The sequence below is a fragment of the Xiphias gladius genome, chromosome 10, assembly GCF_016859285.1.
Source record: "Xiphias gladius isolate SHS-SW01 ecotype Sanya breed wild chromosome 10, ASM1685928v1, whole genome shotgun sequence".
In the NCBI taxonomy this organism is placed as follows: Eukaryota; Metazoa; Chordata; class Actinopteri; order Istiophoriformes; family Xiphiidae; genus Xiphias; species Xiphias gladius.
This window is the reverse complement of record NC_053409.1, coordinates 4,035,666-4,048,975: the sequence shown is the minus strand read 5'-3', so window position 1 is coordinate 4,048,975 and position 13,310 is coordinate 4,035,666. Positions and strand designations below refer to the sequence as shown.

Here is a 13,310-nt window from a genome sequence, read left to right as displayed (position 1 = left end):
ACACAGGTTTCTCAAAAAGCTCTTATATAGGCCGCTTGCTGCTAAATAATAATGTGGAAGGGCTTGGAAAAGAAAAGAAACATGGAAATAGTTGAAAGTTATAAACCTGGGAATTTGTCCTAGTTCTACCATCTATCCTATATGACAAGCAAACTGAGTAACTGGGCAAAAAGTGTCTTGGTCAGGAAGGTGATCAAGAACCCAACAGTCACTCTAACAAAGCTTCACAACTCATGTGCAGAGATGGGAAAACTTGCTGGATGGATGACTCTCAGCAGCACTCCATCAATCAGGCTTTTATGGTAGAGTGACTAGTCAGAGGCCACTTTGAGTAAAAGGCATATGATAACCTGCTTGGAGTTTGCCAAACGGCATTTAAAGGACTCTGAGAGCATGAGGCAGATGATTCTCTGGTCTGATGAGACAAAAAATGAACTCTGACCAGAAATACAAGCATCATGCTATGGGAGTGCCTCTCAGCAGCAGGGAGAGGGAGACTGGTCAGAATTGTATGAAGGATGAATGCAGCCAAATACAGAGAAGTCCTTGTAAAAATAACTTGCTACAAAGTGCATACGACCTGAGACATGCAGTGACAGTTCACCTTTTAGCATGACAATGACCAAAAGCATACAACCAAGAAAGGCTTTTGGATAAATCTCTGGCTGCCCTTGAGTGGCCCAGCCAAAGTCCAGACTTAAACCCCATAGAACATCTGTGGAGGGACCTGATGATGGCAGTTCACAGATGCTTCCCATCCAGTCTGATGGAGCTTGAGACCATCTGCAAGGAAGAATAGGATAAACTGCCAAGTCCAGTGTGCAAAGCTTGTAGAGACTTGCCCAAAAAGATTCAAAGCAGGGTTCTACAAAGTACTGAATTAAGGGTCTGAATATTTTTGTAAGTCAAAGATTTCAGTTGTAAAAATTTCTAAAAACATTTTTTCACTTTATCATTATGGGTTATTGAGTATAGATTAATGGGCAAAAATGGCAATTTTATCAATTTACGATTAAGAGATCTCAATACTTTCTGAAGCCACTGTAGGTATTTTGGTCTACTCTGCATTTTGAATGTGGGCAAAAAGTGTAGAAATCCAATTCTTGTAGCTTGGCATCAGAACAAGGCTATAATACCATCTGAAATTAGACTGCACGTGGTTTCTGTTGTCTGCAAGCTGTCTCACTGTCTTTTTATATCCAAGCTTAGCTCCAGGCTGTCTTCAGTAAAGTGAGCAACAATATGTCTGGATATGTCATCCAGGTAGTACAATGACAATGACAAAATAAACCAATATGAATTTTTGACAGTTTATCCAAAGACTTTTTCATGGGTACTCTGAAGCCTTCTGTTCTGTGTATAAAAATTGCTTGCACTGAATGCATGTAGTTACAGGTAGGTCATGATCCAATATTTCCATCAAAGTGATATATTATTGGATCTTCGAAGGAAACATTTAGTGTACTTAAAAATTGACTACATTCTACTCAACATTTGCATTTGTTTAGTGCATTTCATTTGATACCTTGAGTACAGTTCCATTTTTCTACTCTGCAGAGTAAAAATAGAATTGGTACTAGCATATCTTACAGTAGATTGAAAAAATATTTCTCTCTCCCTCTGTCTCTGCCCACAGTTTTATAATATCTGCTGGTTGCTGAATGAAATCATTCTGCCAACTCTCTACTATACTGGCAAAAAAGAAAAATCACCAGCACAGATTCCACCTCCGCCAACTGCATTCCCTTTGCCTTTTGCGCAGCTTATTATCACACCACTCACAATACAATATGTCCTTATTGAAGCTTTCAGATGCAAATGAGAGCACTGTCGCCTTCTCTGCGTCCTGCTGACAGCTGTGAGGCCTGCTAACCAACCTCCTATAATTGCTACTAATTGTTATTCCCCAAGCAGGACTGAGCAGAGCGCTTCAGAACACCCAGCCTCCAGTTATTTGAACTGGGAGGGGGCTGGGAGTTTGTGATGGGGTATTATGTAGTAGGTTTATGCCTTTAGCCTGGTAATTGTTGTTTTTGATTTTTTTAAGTAAATAAAAATCTAATAGAGAGGTGGGAAGTAACGGGGGGGCTGGAATGGTTTGCAGTTATTCATGGAAAATGATTCAGAAAAGATGCTACAACCCAATTTCCTACAAAATATGTCACGTGCAACTCTTCTACATTAGCTAATCATTTCTAAGTGCAATGCTCATAGCCACTACAGGAAGTAGTGTCACATTTATATTAAGCAGTTTACAGTAAGACCCAAGTGGCAGCTACCATGGGTGGAGGCTGAACAAAGTGCTAAATCAGTAATGTGCAATACTACTGATGGCTACTAGATGCTGGCACCAACAGATCCGGGCCCCACTTAACAATGCATAAATGACAAGTTCATGACTGTTATTAGACAGATTTTTTCCTCACATTTAGCTAGTAGCTGATTCAGCAACAGTTTGGGTTACTGTATTGCAGTAATTCTGTCAGGTGTATGATATTGTGCATGCTGTCATGCTGTCATTGCTTACAGGGACACTTGAATAGAACTTAGCCACCATTAATGTTATTAGTAACACCTGTGTGTTCTGAATGTAAAGGGAATTCACTAGGTGGAGAATGGGTTTTAGGGTGTGGAGGATAGGATGGTGGATATGCAAATATATGCATATGCAGTACAGAGGGATTGGGTTCACATCAGGTCTCTTGTTGGTTTAGACTACTTTTGTAGACTACGTCCACAGGATGATGAAAAATGAGCTTCTGCAAAAAATGATGAAGGTAGGTAGTTAGGTAGGTAAGTAGGTGGAGGGCAGTTTAGTTGAATCAGATACTGTTTGCAAAGACAGATAGACAGAGAGCAGAGACAGAGTTTATCTGTGTCAGGATGTTGACTGGCTGGCTGTCTCTCTCTTTGCCTGTCAACTCTCTTTTTATCTGGACTGATAGCTGTGACAGTGCTGCTATTACACACACACACATACACAGGCTGGAGAAATACATATACAACACTATGAAAAAGTTTTGACGATCCTTGTTTCTACAGTTTATTGTTTTACAAAATAAACTTCAAATGTAATTATTGGATATTTAATAATCAAATGTAAATACTTTACAAATAATGTATGCAAAACAGTTTTTTAGCATTTTTGCTTTTCTTGGACAGTTCACAGTGACGAGGCAGGCGGGAAACAAGGGAAGAAAGGGGAGGGTATGACATGCAACATAGGAATGAGCTGGAATAGGATGGTGGACATTGTGGTTATGTGGCATGTGCTGTTGTAGTTTATTTAGATGGTGATGTGAAGAGGAGGAAGGAGACTCCGCTGACACCGTCTTGATTGCATATAAAGGTTTATTACAAAGAAGTACAGCGTCAAAAGAAGCATCTGCAGATCTGCTTGTGAGAGGGTGTAAAGCCAATGAACCACTCTCCTCCTCTGCCTTGACCACCGACTCTTATATAAGGCCGTTTTCTTTCTAGGACATGTCACCAACATATGGTTTTAATCATAAAGTGTTACCTCCCTTTTCAGACTGTGAGGCCCCCTCTGAGTCCCCCCAATCTAGGGCCTCTATGATAAAACATAAATTTATCCCTGCATATTTAACCATACACCTCACTGTAACCATCCAGGTACCTCTTAATGTATGCAAATTATGTACAGCCATGTGTTAGTGAAAGATTTTTCATAAAATTATTTGATCTTTTCTGCTGCTCAAATCTCTTATTCAGGTAGTAGCCTATCTACAAGTTACTGTACATACCAGTAGATACTACCTGTGTAGCACAAGGTCAGGATTGGCTCTTGGATGTACAAATCACTGGATTTTGACACCAGAAACTGAGGTTCCTGTCCAGCGTTCCATATGTGGTTCAGTTTAATTTAAATTCAGTATGCCCCCTCTCATGTTTCAAGTCACTGTTGACCATTAAATATTAACCAAGACCACCATCTTTGTTTGCCTGAACAGAACAATAAAAATTATCAAATTATCTCTGTAGGAAAACCAATGAAACACATTGACAGTGAATATTTTGCTTATGTTCTGGATGAACATTTTGTGTTAGTAGTGAACATTTTGCAGATATTGTCAGTATAACCAGGAAAGCGCAATTTTTCTTACAAAACGTATTTGATAAAAATTAGCTGGGAGGTTATTGTTAACCTTGTGAACCCTTTGGAATTACCTGCATTTATGTATAAATTTGTCTTAAAATATGGGCACACATTCATCTTAGTTACAATTATGAACAAATGCAATCTATTTAACTAATAACATACAAATTATTGTACTCTTCTTGTCTATATTGAATTCATCATTCAGACATTCACACTGTTGGTTGGAAAAATTACATGAACCCCTCAGCTAAAGACATAAACAAAAGCTAATTGGAGTAAGGAGTTAGTAAAACTGGAGTCAAGTAAATGAAACTGGATTTGAGGTGTCGGTTAGAACTACTTTGACTTATAACAAACACTCAAACATTTTTCAGGTTGCTATACACAAGAAGCATCTGCTGATGTGAACCATGACTCACTAAAAAGAGGTCTCGGAAGACTTACGATCAAGTATTACTTGTTTGATCAAGCTGGAAAGGGTTAGATATTCTTCAATCCAGAGTCAGACAAACTGTCTATAAATTGAGATGATTTAGTTCTGTGGCTACTCTCCCTAAAGTGGGTGCCCAAATAAGATGACTCCAAAGGCATAACACAGAATGCTCAACAAGGTGAAAAAGAAACCCAGAGCAACAGCTGAAAGCTTAAAAGAATCTTTGGAGCTATTTAACATCTCTGTTTTCATTAGTCTACCATACGTAAATCATGGAGCATGGTGTCGATGGCAGGACATCATGGAGGAAGTTGCTACTCTCAAAAAAAAAAAAAACATCACAGCATGCCTGAAGTTTGCCAAAGAGCACCTTAAAAAACTCCCCAACGCTACTGGGAAGATTTCCAATCATCCCAATGGTGAAGTACAGTTGGGGGAGCATCATGGTTTGGGCCTGCTTTTCTGCCTCTGGGCTTGGCAGGCCGCATCCTCGAGGGGAAAATTAATCTCAGTTTTGTCTGGGTGGCTGTCTCCTAGCTGAAGCTCAGTAGTAGTTGGGTGATGCAGCAAGATAATGACCCTACACATGGAAGTAAATCTACTAAAGAACGACTTCAAACTCAACAAAATCTCCTTTTGGAGTGGGCCAGACAGAGCCCAGACCTTAACCCAATAGAGATGCCGTGGAATGACCTCAAGAGAGCTTTTCGCATCAGACATCTGATTTTTACATTGATTTTTCCTTTATCAGCAGATTGAGTTCTCTTGAAGATGGTTCATGTATCATCCTCTAACCTAAGTATGGAACTTCAGTCACATGATATCAGGTGGTTGTACTGTATATTGGGGGAGATGGTAACCCCCGTCTCTCTTCAAAGAGGGTCTCAGTGTGATGATGTCATATGTAAATGTCCTCCTTGATCTTTCTCCAGTCGTTCACTGACTCCTGATGACCTTTTACCTTGTCTCAGGGGATGCTTTGATGAGTTTTCATTTAACTTCCAGGGGGTCCTGTCTTTAGGGCATATCAGTGGAGATCTTTAAGTGTTGAATGGTTTGTGTTAAGTTCTAACCCCGTGTGACGAGATGATCAGACATTCCAAACCATTAAGGGAGTCCCACTGAGATGCTTTTGATGGTCCCTGTAAAGGTAGCAATGAGTGTACAATATTGATACTGCATAGTTGTTGTTTATAAACCTACCTATGAGGAGACGGGGTAGTTATTGACCACAGTTAAGCAGGTATCCATCTAAAGAAGCAGTATGATGTGAGCATCTTTACCTACAGCATCCCCAGTGTGTTAATATTGCTGGCCAGCGTAATCATTTTCTTTTCTTTTACCAGAACGCTTCACCATCACCACAGTCATTATCACTCTTGTAACCTTGACCTAATTTTTTTTTCTTTAAAAAGATTTATTTTAGCATCTAAGTATGTTTCTTTATTTAAGACATAGTGATTGCAGATTATATGGACTATCTCCCAGTTTTCAGTTTTAGAAGACTATAGATGTAAAAAGTGTAAATTTAAATGCAATTTTAATGTGAGCTGGTTAAAAAATAGATCAAACTACTCTGAGCTTTAGAGTTCTGGATCATGTAAAAAAAAAAATTTATCCACGTATGTTTCCAATTAGCTTGTAATTTCACTGTTTTTCAGTTCATTCCTGTAATATCTTGTACCGATTGTGCACCTCCTGATTTTACTTTCTTTTTAAAGATTGCTAAATGACTGTTGATGTGTTGCAAGGAGAGGCCTTTGAAGTGAAGTAAAGCATGTCACTGACAATAATGTAGAGACTTGAGAAGCCATCTTCAACATCAACAAGACTTGGTCAAAATCTAATATATGGCTGGACCCCCTTTATCTGTTTGCTTCTCTCCTACTCTCTCTGCTCACATATAAGTAATTTTAATAGAGCTGAATTCCCAATAAAGCTCCTCTCCTTTATATGTTTTTCTGTTTCTGTTGTCAGACAGTGGAACATTTATGAAATAGTGACTGAAACGTGGCCCATTAAGACTACATGTTGAGCAGCAGTCACTTCCAAGTCATTTCTAAGCTGCTGGTATGCACTGCTGGATTTTAGAGGTGTGCCTGTGGAGGGAAAGCTCGAACTTGTGCTCGTTTGGCAATACTGGTGACTCTCTTCTACGGTAAATAGCTAAGGTTTGTCTAAAAAGGCACTAGATTTGTCACTACATGGTTTTGAGAGGAAAAGTCACCAAAGGGATGTGAAAAGTCAGTAATTCTGGTCACAAAGGCACTAAATTTACAACACTGCCTATGAACGACCCTCTTACGACGTAATAGGAGCTGTTTTTGCCAGTTCATTTTGAAAGAGCAACGGCCAATTGGAAAACTCCAACACTAGGCCGGTCAACAATGTGGTAACGTGAGCACTCAGTCAGCCAAAAAGAACAAATAGTTGTTAAGGAGGCAAATATCATCCCTCTGTCTCTTTTTTTTATTTATTCATTCTATGTTGTCATTTACATTAGGATTTTTTTACTGAGGCAAAACTCAGTATTATTCTTGTTTTAATCCCCTTATCCTTCCCCTGTACTACTTGATTTATTTTTGTTTTCTTCTTTCCCTTCTCCCTCCCTTTATCTCTTATCTCTCCTTCTCGTGTTGCTTTCAGCCTCATCATTCCTTCTTCCTCCTCACCTTCCTTACTTATGACCACTTAATATGTTCTCAGTGTCCGTCTATCTACATATTTAAAAGACACAAAAAGAAATATACTTAGTTGACCTTAGCACAAAAAGACAAACATGTTTGTTAATCTACTTCAACAATATCAGTGATACAGTAGTAACTTTGTTGGGATTCTGTGACATTTAAACTCACCTTGTAGCCTATACTATCATACATGTTTGATTATATTGCACCTTAAGTTCTATGGCCACATCTAAAGAAATTTAGCTGAATAAATAAAAATACTGAAGAAATACAGTAGACATGGCAACATTGCTTCCTACATGGGTGACACTTTATGCTCTTAAAAACATGTAATGGCACAACATGTTTTTCACATTTTTCAACATCATTTTAAATTGGTGCCAGCTTCATCACCACCAGTCGCCACCACCATCTCTGATTTATTCAGTAATTTAGATACATATGTCTTGTGTGCTCATTGATACTTGTTTTCCTGGTTGGAAAAAAACCCAACCAAGCAGAGGTTTGTAGCCAAACCAAAGTAACCAATGAGCCAGTATTTAGTGATTGGTTAGGTGTACTGAATGTTGTCCTGCCCTAACAGACCTAGAAAAGTCAAGGAAGATGGGCCTGTGCATCCGCCCAGAAGACATCTAGTCAGTCAAAATCAGTGAAAGAATTAGTGTGCTTGCACAGGGCCTTTACATAATAATGCATACTTTAACCAGTAAAGAGATAACTTGTCTTACTGTCTGTCTCCCTTGGCAGGACATTGAGATACAGACCAATGCAGCTCTGTACCTGCCCCAGATCAGCGAGCTCTTGAATCGAGTGCCCCGCCAGATGCTGCTGCTGCTGAAGACCAATGACTTGCTGAGGGGCATTGAGACCACCTTACAGACCAGAGCCTCATCCTCGTCCTTTATCAACATGTCCCGCTGCTGCATACGTGCCATGGCCAGGTCAGAAAGATTGTAGCCTTTTCCCTATGGCAGTTTTTTTTCTGTTTAGTTTAAACTTCATAAGACATTTTATTATTTTGTTCAAAGCCACAGTTGAAAGGTGGCGTGAGGAAAATATGGCCGATGTTGCAGTGTACAACTGCAACTCTTTGACCAAGTACAAAGTCCATTCTGCACTAGTTGACATAAATATGGTAAACACACCATGCAAATGAAGGTGGTTTGGTCAGATTAAAGTTGTTGCTCTGAATTCACACCAGAAGTGATGCTGAAATGCTATGCAGTGAACCATCCTTTCAGTCTGGATAGATTGTGACTGTAAGTGAAAATCTGAATGTAGACTGTGTGCTAGCTTGCATTTTTGGTATTAAGCCTTGTAGAAGGAAAGATAGATTAACTTTCCAATAGCTACGTAACTTTTTATTTTGATTTGGAGCCTGAATATTGATTGTTTAGGATGTGAATTAGTTGGTGATGAGCATATCGCAGGAAACTGTCTTCACCAGAAATGCCACCAAAACAATGAACAAAAACAAATTGCAGCAGGCTACACAAAAGCTATCTATCTGATGTATACAGGAGGAAAACACAGGTAACAGACCATTTTTATATGTTTTTCCCTCCAACAAAATGCTTCACATAAAAACAGTGAAAATGTAGGTCTTCAATGATTTTTGTAAATGTATTTCATACAACACAGGAAACTAAATCACTGTAGTGCTTCTAGGTGTTGAGAGAAAAATATGACCTGTTGTTTTTATTTTTACTGTAATAATTAATATTCTGCTTCATTCTATGTATAGAATTTAAACATTACTGACTTTGGGACCCCTTTTGGTTGTATTAAATAAGACACTGTGACAGACAGGAATAAAGTCAGTAGTAGTATGTTTTTGTCTTAACATAGTTTTTTTGACCATTGTTTGGTTATAAGCCTGCTAGAGTTATAGAGACAAGTCATCATGTTCCAGCATAAAAAATGAAGTCTTGCAGTCTATAGTAAAACATCAAAATGCTACATGTGACTCCTTGTGGATCTGTGAATAATATTCTTCAGTTTGTGATACTTATACATATATACAAAGTGAAATACTGAGACAGGAAATGTGTCAGAACGAAGACAAACTAAGCTGACAAGTAAGTGGCTTCTGAAGAGAAATTGAAATTTGCCACTACAGTATAGGTTGTGAGAGTAGGGATGTGGGCTGTCACTTCATGGCTGAAGGAAAGGGCTATGGACACGCACACAGAGAGTCTCTTGCCTGGTGCAGTAGTGTTGTCAGTGGTAGAGCTTGTCTGAATAAGCACATCTTATAAAATATTAGCCAATTGTAGTGCCATGGGTAGTAATGTAATACAGGCACCAGGGGATCCTGTGGTGCCACCGCACTCCCACACCTCAACTCCAGCATTCTGTATGCGCAGGTGCTCTGTTTCACTGTTGGAAAACCTTTTCTACCTTTTCTAGCCCCTCTCAGGCGTATAGCACCTTTTGCTTATGTTATGATATTTCTAAATGCAAGACAAAGTAGATCAAGCTGATTATCTTCCTGCCAGCCAGGGACTATCTGTGTGGAGTTTGCATGTTTTCCAACTGTCTTCATGGCTTTCCTCCTGAAAAGAGACATGCAGGTGGAGCAAATGGAGGCGTTTCTTTTATCATCAGATGACCTATGTAGCCCACAGTATGGGACTTTGGTCACAGGTATTCACCTGTCTCCTGTTATGTGACTGTAGTTCCACACTCAGGTCATGTGATAACAACTAAACTAGCCCCCTTAGCTGATAAAGATTGAAAGATGTCGTTGAAAGGTCCAGCCATATTCTAGGTTTTGACCTTGTCTTGTTACATAGATAATTTTGACAAACTCATCTTTAGAGGGGCTTGCATTCAGTGTATAGTTACTGCTGTTGCCTCTATTGTCCACATTTTACACACTACAGCTTTTCTAAAACAAAAAAAACCAAAAATTTAAGGTAACAGGATTCACGCGGGGCTGTTTACAACTATTGTCTCAGTTAATGTTTTGGAATTTGTCTTCTTGCTTTGATCAGTGAGCATTTTTGTTACCATTTTAACCACACAAAAAATCCTCCAGCTTAATGAACCATATTGGTCCCTTGTCCCTACACTCAGATACGACCTGTAGAGGCATACCAGCGGCAGGTGTAACAGACCTTTATCCTCATTCTAACAGTAATAAGCACACAATTAACATTGAGGAACGGTCATGGTTTGGTTAGGTTTAGGCACAAAAACTGCTTGGTTAGGTTCAGGAAAAGATCATGGTGTGGGTTAAAATAAGTACGTCCTTAATGTTAGAGGACCTTCGTCATCATGGCTGCAATAATAAACACATGGTTAAGGCTCTGTAACATCTTAAGCTGTTTTAAAAAAAAGATTTTTAGGATGCAATATGAAGCAAAGCCTCAATTATCTAAGTCATCTCAGCTTTTCCGCGATTGTGAAAATTTAGTTATTTGTTCAAACTGATGACCATGCATAAGTATCACACTGTAGTTGTGTGTTTTGATGAGGATCATTAGCAAAAAATCTTGATGATTCAACCCAATATTTTAAAATTGTGCCTAACCTTTTCCTTCTTCTTCTTCTGGTCTGGCTGATAGGCACAAGAGGAATAAGGCTCAGTCCAGGAGGAGGCATCTGCAGATAAAGCTGGCAGAATCTCTCAGCCTATGGAGACTCACTATATATGAACTGTTTTTGTGGATGAAAGGCTCTATGTTTGTACATTGGCTCACTGCTCTGCTGGCATTTCTGTACTGAGGCACCTCTGGACTTTACACTGGAACATTAACAAAAGGCTGCAACTGTTGGCTCTCACATGGTTTATTATACATCTGCATATTAACACATTTTAAATATGTGCCCCTGCCCACACACACACACACCACAAACACACACACACACACCACAAACACACACACACACACACACACACACACACACACACACACACACACACACGCCCACCCATCACAAAAATGAATACGTTTCACATGTGTTGATGACACAATTTTTAACTCTGGATATGTACAAGGACAGGCTGCTGATGTCTTTAAACACCAGGAGCAGCTGTGGCTGCTGATAACCTCAACCTTTACTACCTGTCAAGTTGGTCATGGTGCCAAAACCAAGACCAGGTTTGTCTTATCGACCATATCTGTAAACATGCACTATATAGCTGGAGATGCTGCCCAGAAGTACTGGGTGCATGGGTAAACTGTGGTTTGTCAAGACATAGTTCCAGCACATAACTTCCCCTAAAACCACATATTGTGTTTTTTACATTTCTGTTTAGTGCAGATCAGATTAATAAAATGTCTAATTGTGAGCTATAGAGGTGGTATATTTTAAACAGAAGAGAACAGAGCCAGGCTAGTTCTTTCCCACTTCTTCCACACTTTATGCTAAACTAACCCTTTCCTGACTCCAGCTCCATACACAGGCATGAGATTGAGATCTACTCATCTCACTTTCAGAAATAAAGCAAATAAACATATTTCCCAAAATGTTGAACTATTCATCTAAGTCACAACCATGAAAAGATACTGTTTGATATTGCAATATAATATGATGTGGGGATGTAACGTTACACAACAACCTTATATTAACTTATTGAAGCATACTATTCTTACTAGAGATATGCTTTCTAAACATAATTCCAGTATAATCCATTATCTTGCAGATTAATAGATTCAGTAGTCATGATCTTGATCTTAGTAATCATGTACAACTATTTAACCAGTGCTAGAGTTCTGAAAAACTTGACACTTATGTATCATCTTAAACATAATGCCATATAAAAAAAGACAGTGATGTCGCCATAGAGGTTGGAACAAACAGGTGGAAAGAAAGAAGAGTTAACAACCCTCTAGTCAGTAGCAAGCAGAACTGTAAGTAAGACACCAGATCAGTTAGTAATACAGCCAGACAGGTAATTAAGTCATCCTCTAAGACAGGTATCCAGTCCAGGGGCAGAGTGCACTGACAAGCATGCAATAGGTGCAGGAAGTCCCAGGATGCTATTCACCTTCACCTCCATTTCATGACCAAAGAAACAAAGTCAGGCACACCATGTACCAACAAGGCAGATGAAAACTAGATACTATCCTGATATGAAGAAGATTTCTATGTAATATAAAAGGACTTTTTGAGTTGCAGTTGCTGCGGCGGTGATCTGATTCTGTTCCATCCTGATAGTGTCTCTGCCTGGATGATGTTGGACTACTGATTCATTCCTGCTCCTCAAAAAAATACCTCAGAATGAAGTTTGCATCACATAATTTTTTGTTGCAGTATGAGTCATTTCATTGTCATTATATAATGATGGATCATGTTTGCTATTTCATTGTTACAGTTGTTTTTAGGTCAAATAATGTACACTCATTCCATAAGCACACCAGTTTGTATTGCTGTCATTAGTTTAAGGTGTTATTTACTGAAGTATTGTCACTTGATTACAAATAAACTGTTCTTTCGTCTGCTTCTACATTCCTGCTGGTACTCTCTCAGTTTACCTGTTACTGAGACAAATTTTGGAGGGTTGTTGCCTCCCAACCCCAGTGTGTGACATCGTGTGATTGACTGATTGGTCTAAAACACTTATTGTGTGGCTGTCCAGAAAAGCTTCTACTCTGACTCAGTGCATTATTTTAAATCTTCTTTTCTTTCAGAAAGTGGCTTAAATTCAGCACTTTTGTAACTTGTCAACACAGTTCACCTTGTGAGGTCTTGCTTTTTACACCCAGTGAAGAAAAGCTTTCTGTTGATTGTTTGGTAGCACAATTTCAGACCTGACTATGTATAATGTCCCAGTAAACTTATGACCTGTGGTTTGTTGATTTGAGTGTCAGTCAGAAGTATTTTTGCAGTCACAGTGGAAGCTCTTGAAAACTTTCACAAACATTGAAGGCTTGACTTTATACCAGTAGTAAAAGGTCTGTTGCTTGGTTACAGTTTCCAAAAAAGGTTTGTGCATGTGCCACTGCGTGTCACAATTATAGATGATCTATTGGCCAACCTGTCATTTAAATTGAGGTTTTCAGTGTTGAAAGTAGCTGAGGGTAGGATTCGCAGCTGGGTCTAAATTCACTCCCTATTTTCA

The 13,310-nt window shown here is 39.1% G+C and overlaps 1 protein-coding gene across 8 annotated transcripts in view; it reads left to right on the top strand.

Moving 5' to 3' along the window:
* The window catches only part of adck1 (aarF domain containing kinase 1), a 114,551-nt gene extending 101,364 nt beyond the window's left edge, over nucleotides 1-13,187 (top strand). For 5 of the 8 annotated variants that reach the window (XM_040137879.1, XM_040137880.1, XM_040137884.1 and 2 more), the window contains exons 10-11: nucleotides 7,988-8,181; nucleotides 10,810-13,187. In XM_040137879.1, coding sequence (XP_039993813.1) covers nucleotides 7,988-8,181; nucleotides 10,810-10,969 — 354 coding nt within the window. In that variant the 3' untranslated portion in view covers nucleotides 10,970-13,187. The remainder of the gene's footprint in view (nucleotides 1-7,987; nucleotides 8,182-10,809) is intronic. The other 3 variants (XM_040137883.1, XM_040137882.1, XM_040137877.1) reach the window with 1 other exon arrangement.
* The last annotated feature ends 123 nt before the right edge of the window (nucleotides 13,188-13,310 follow it).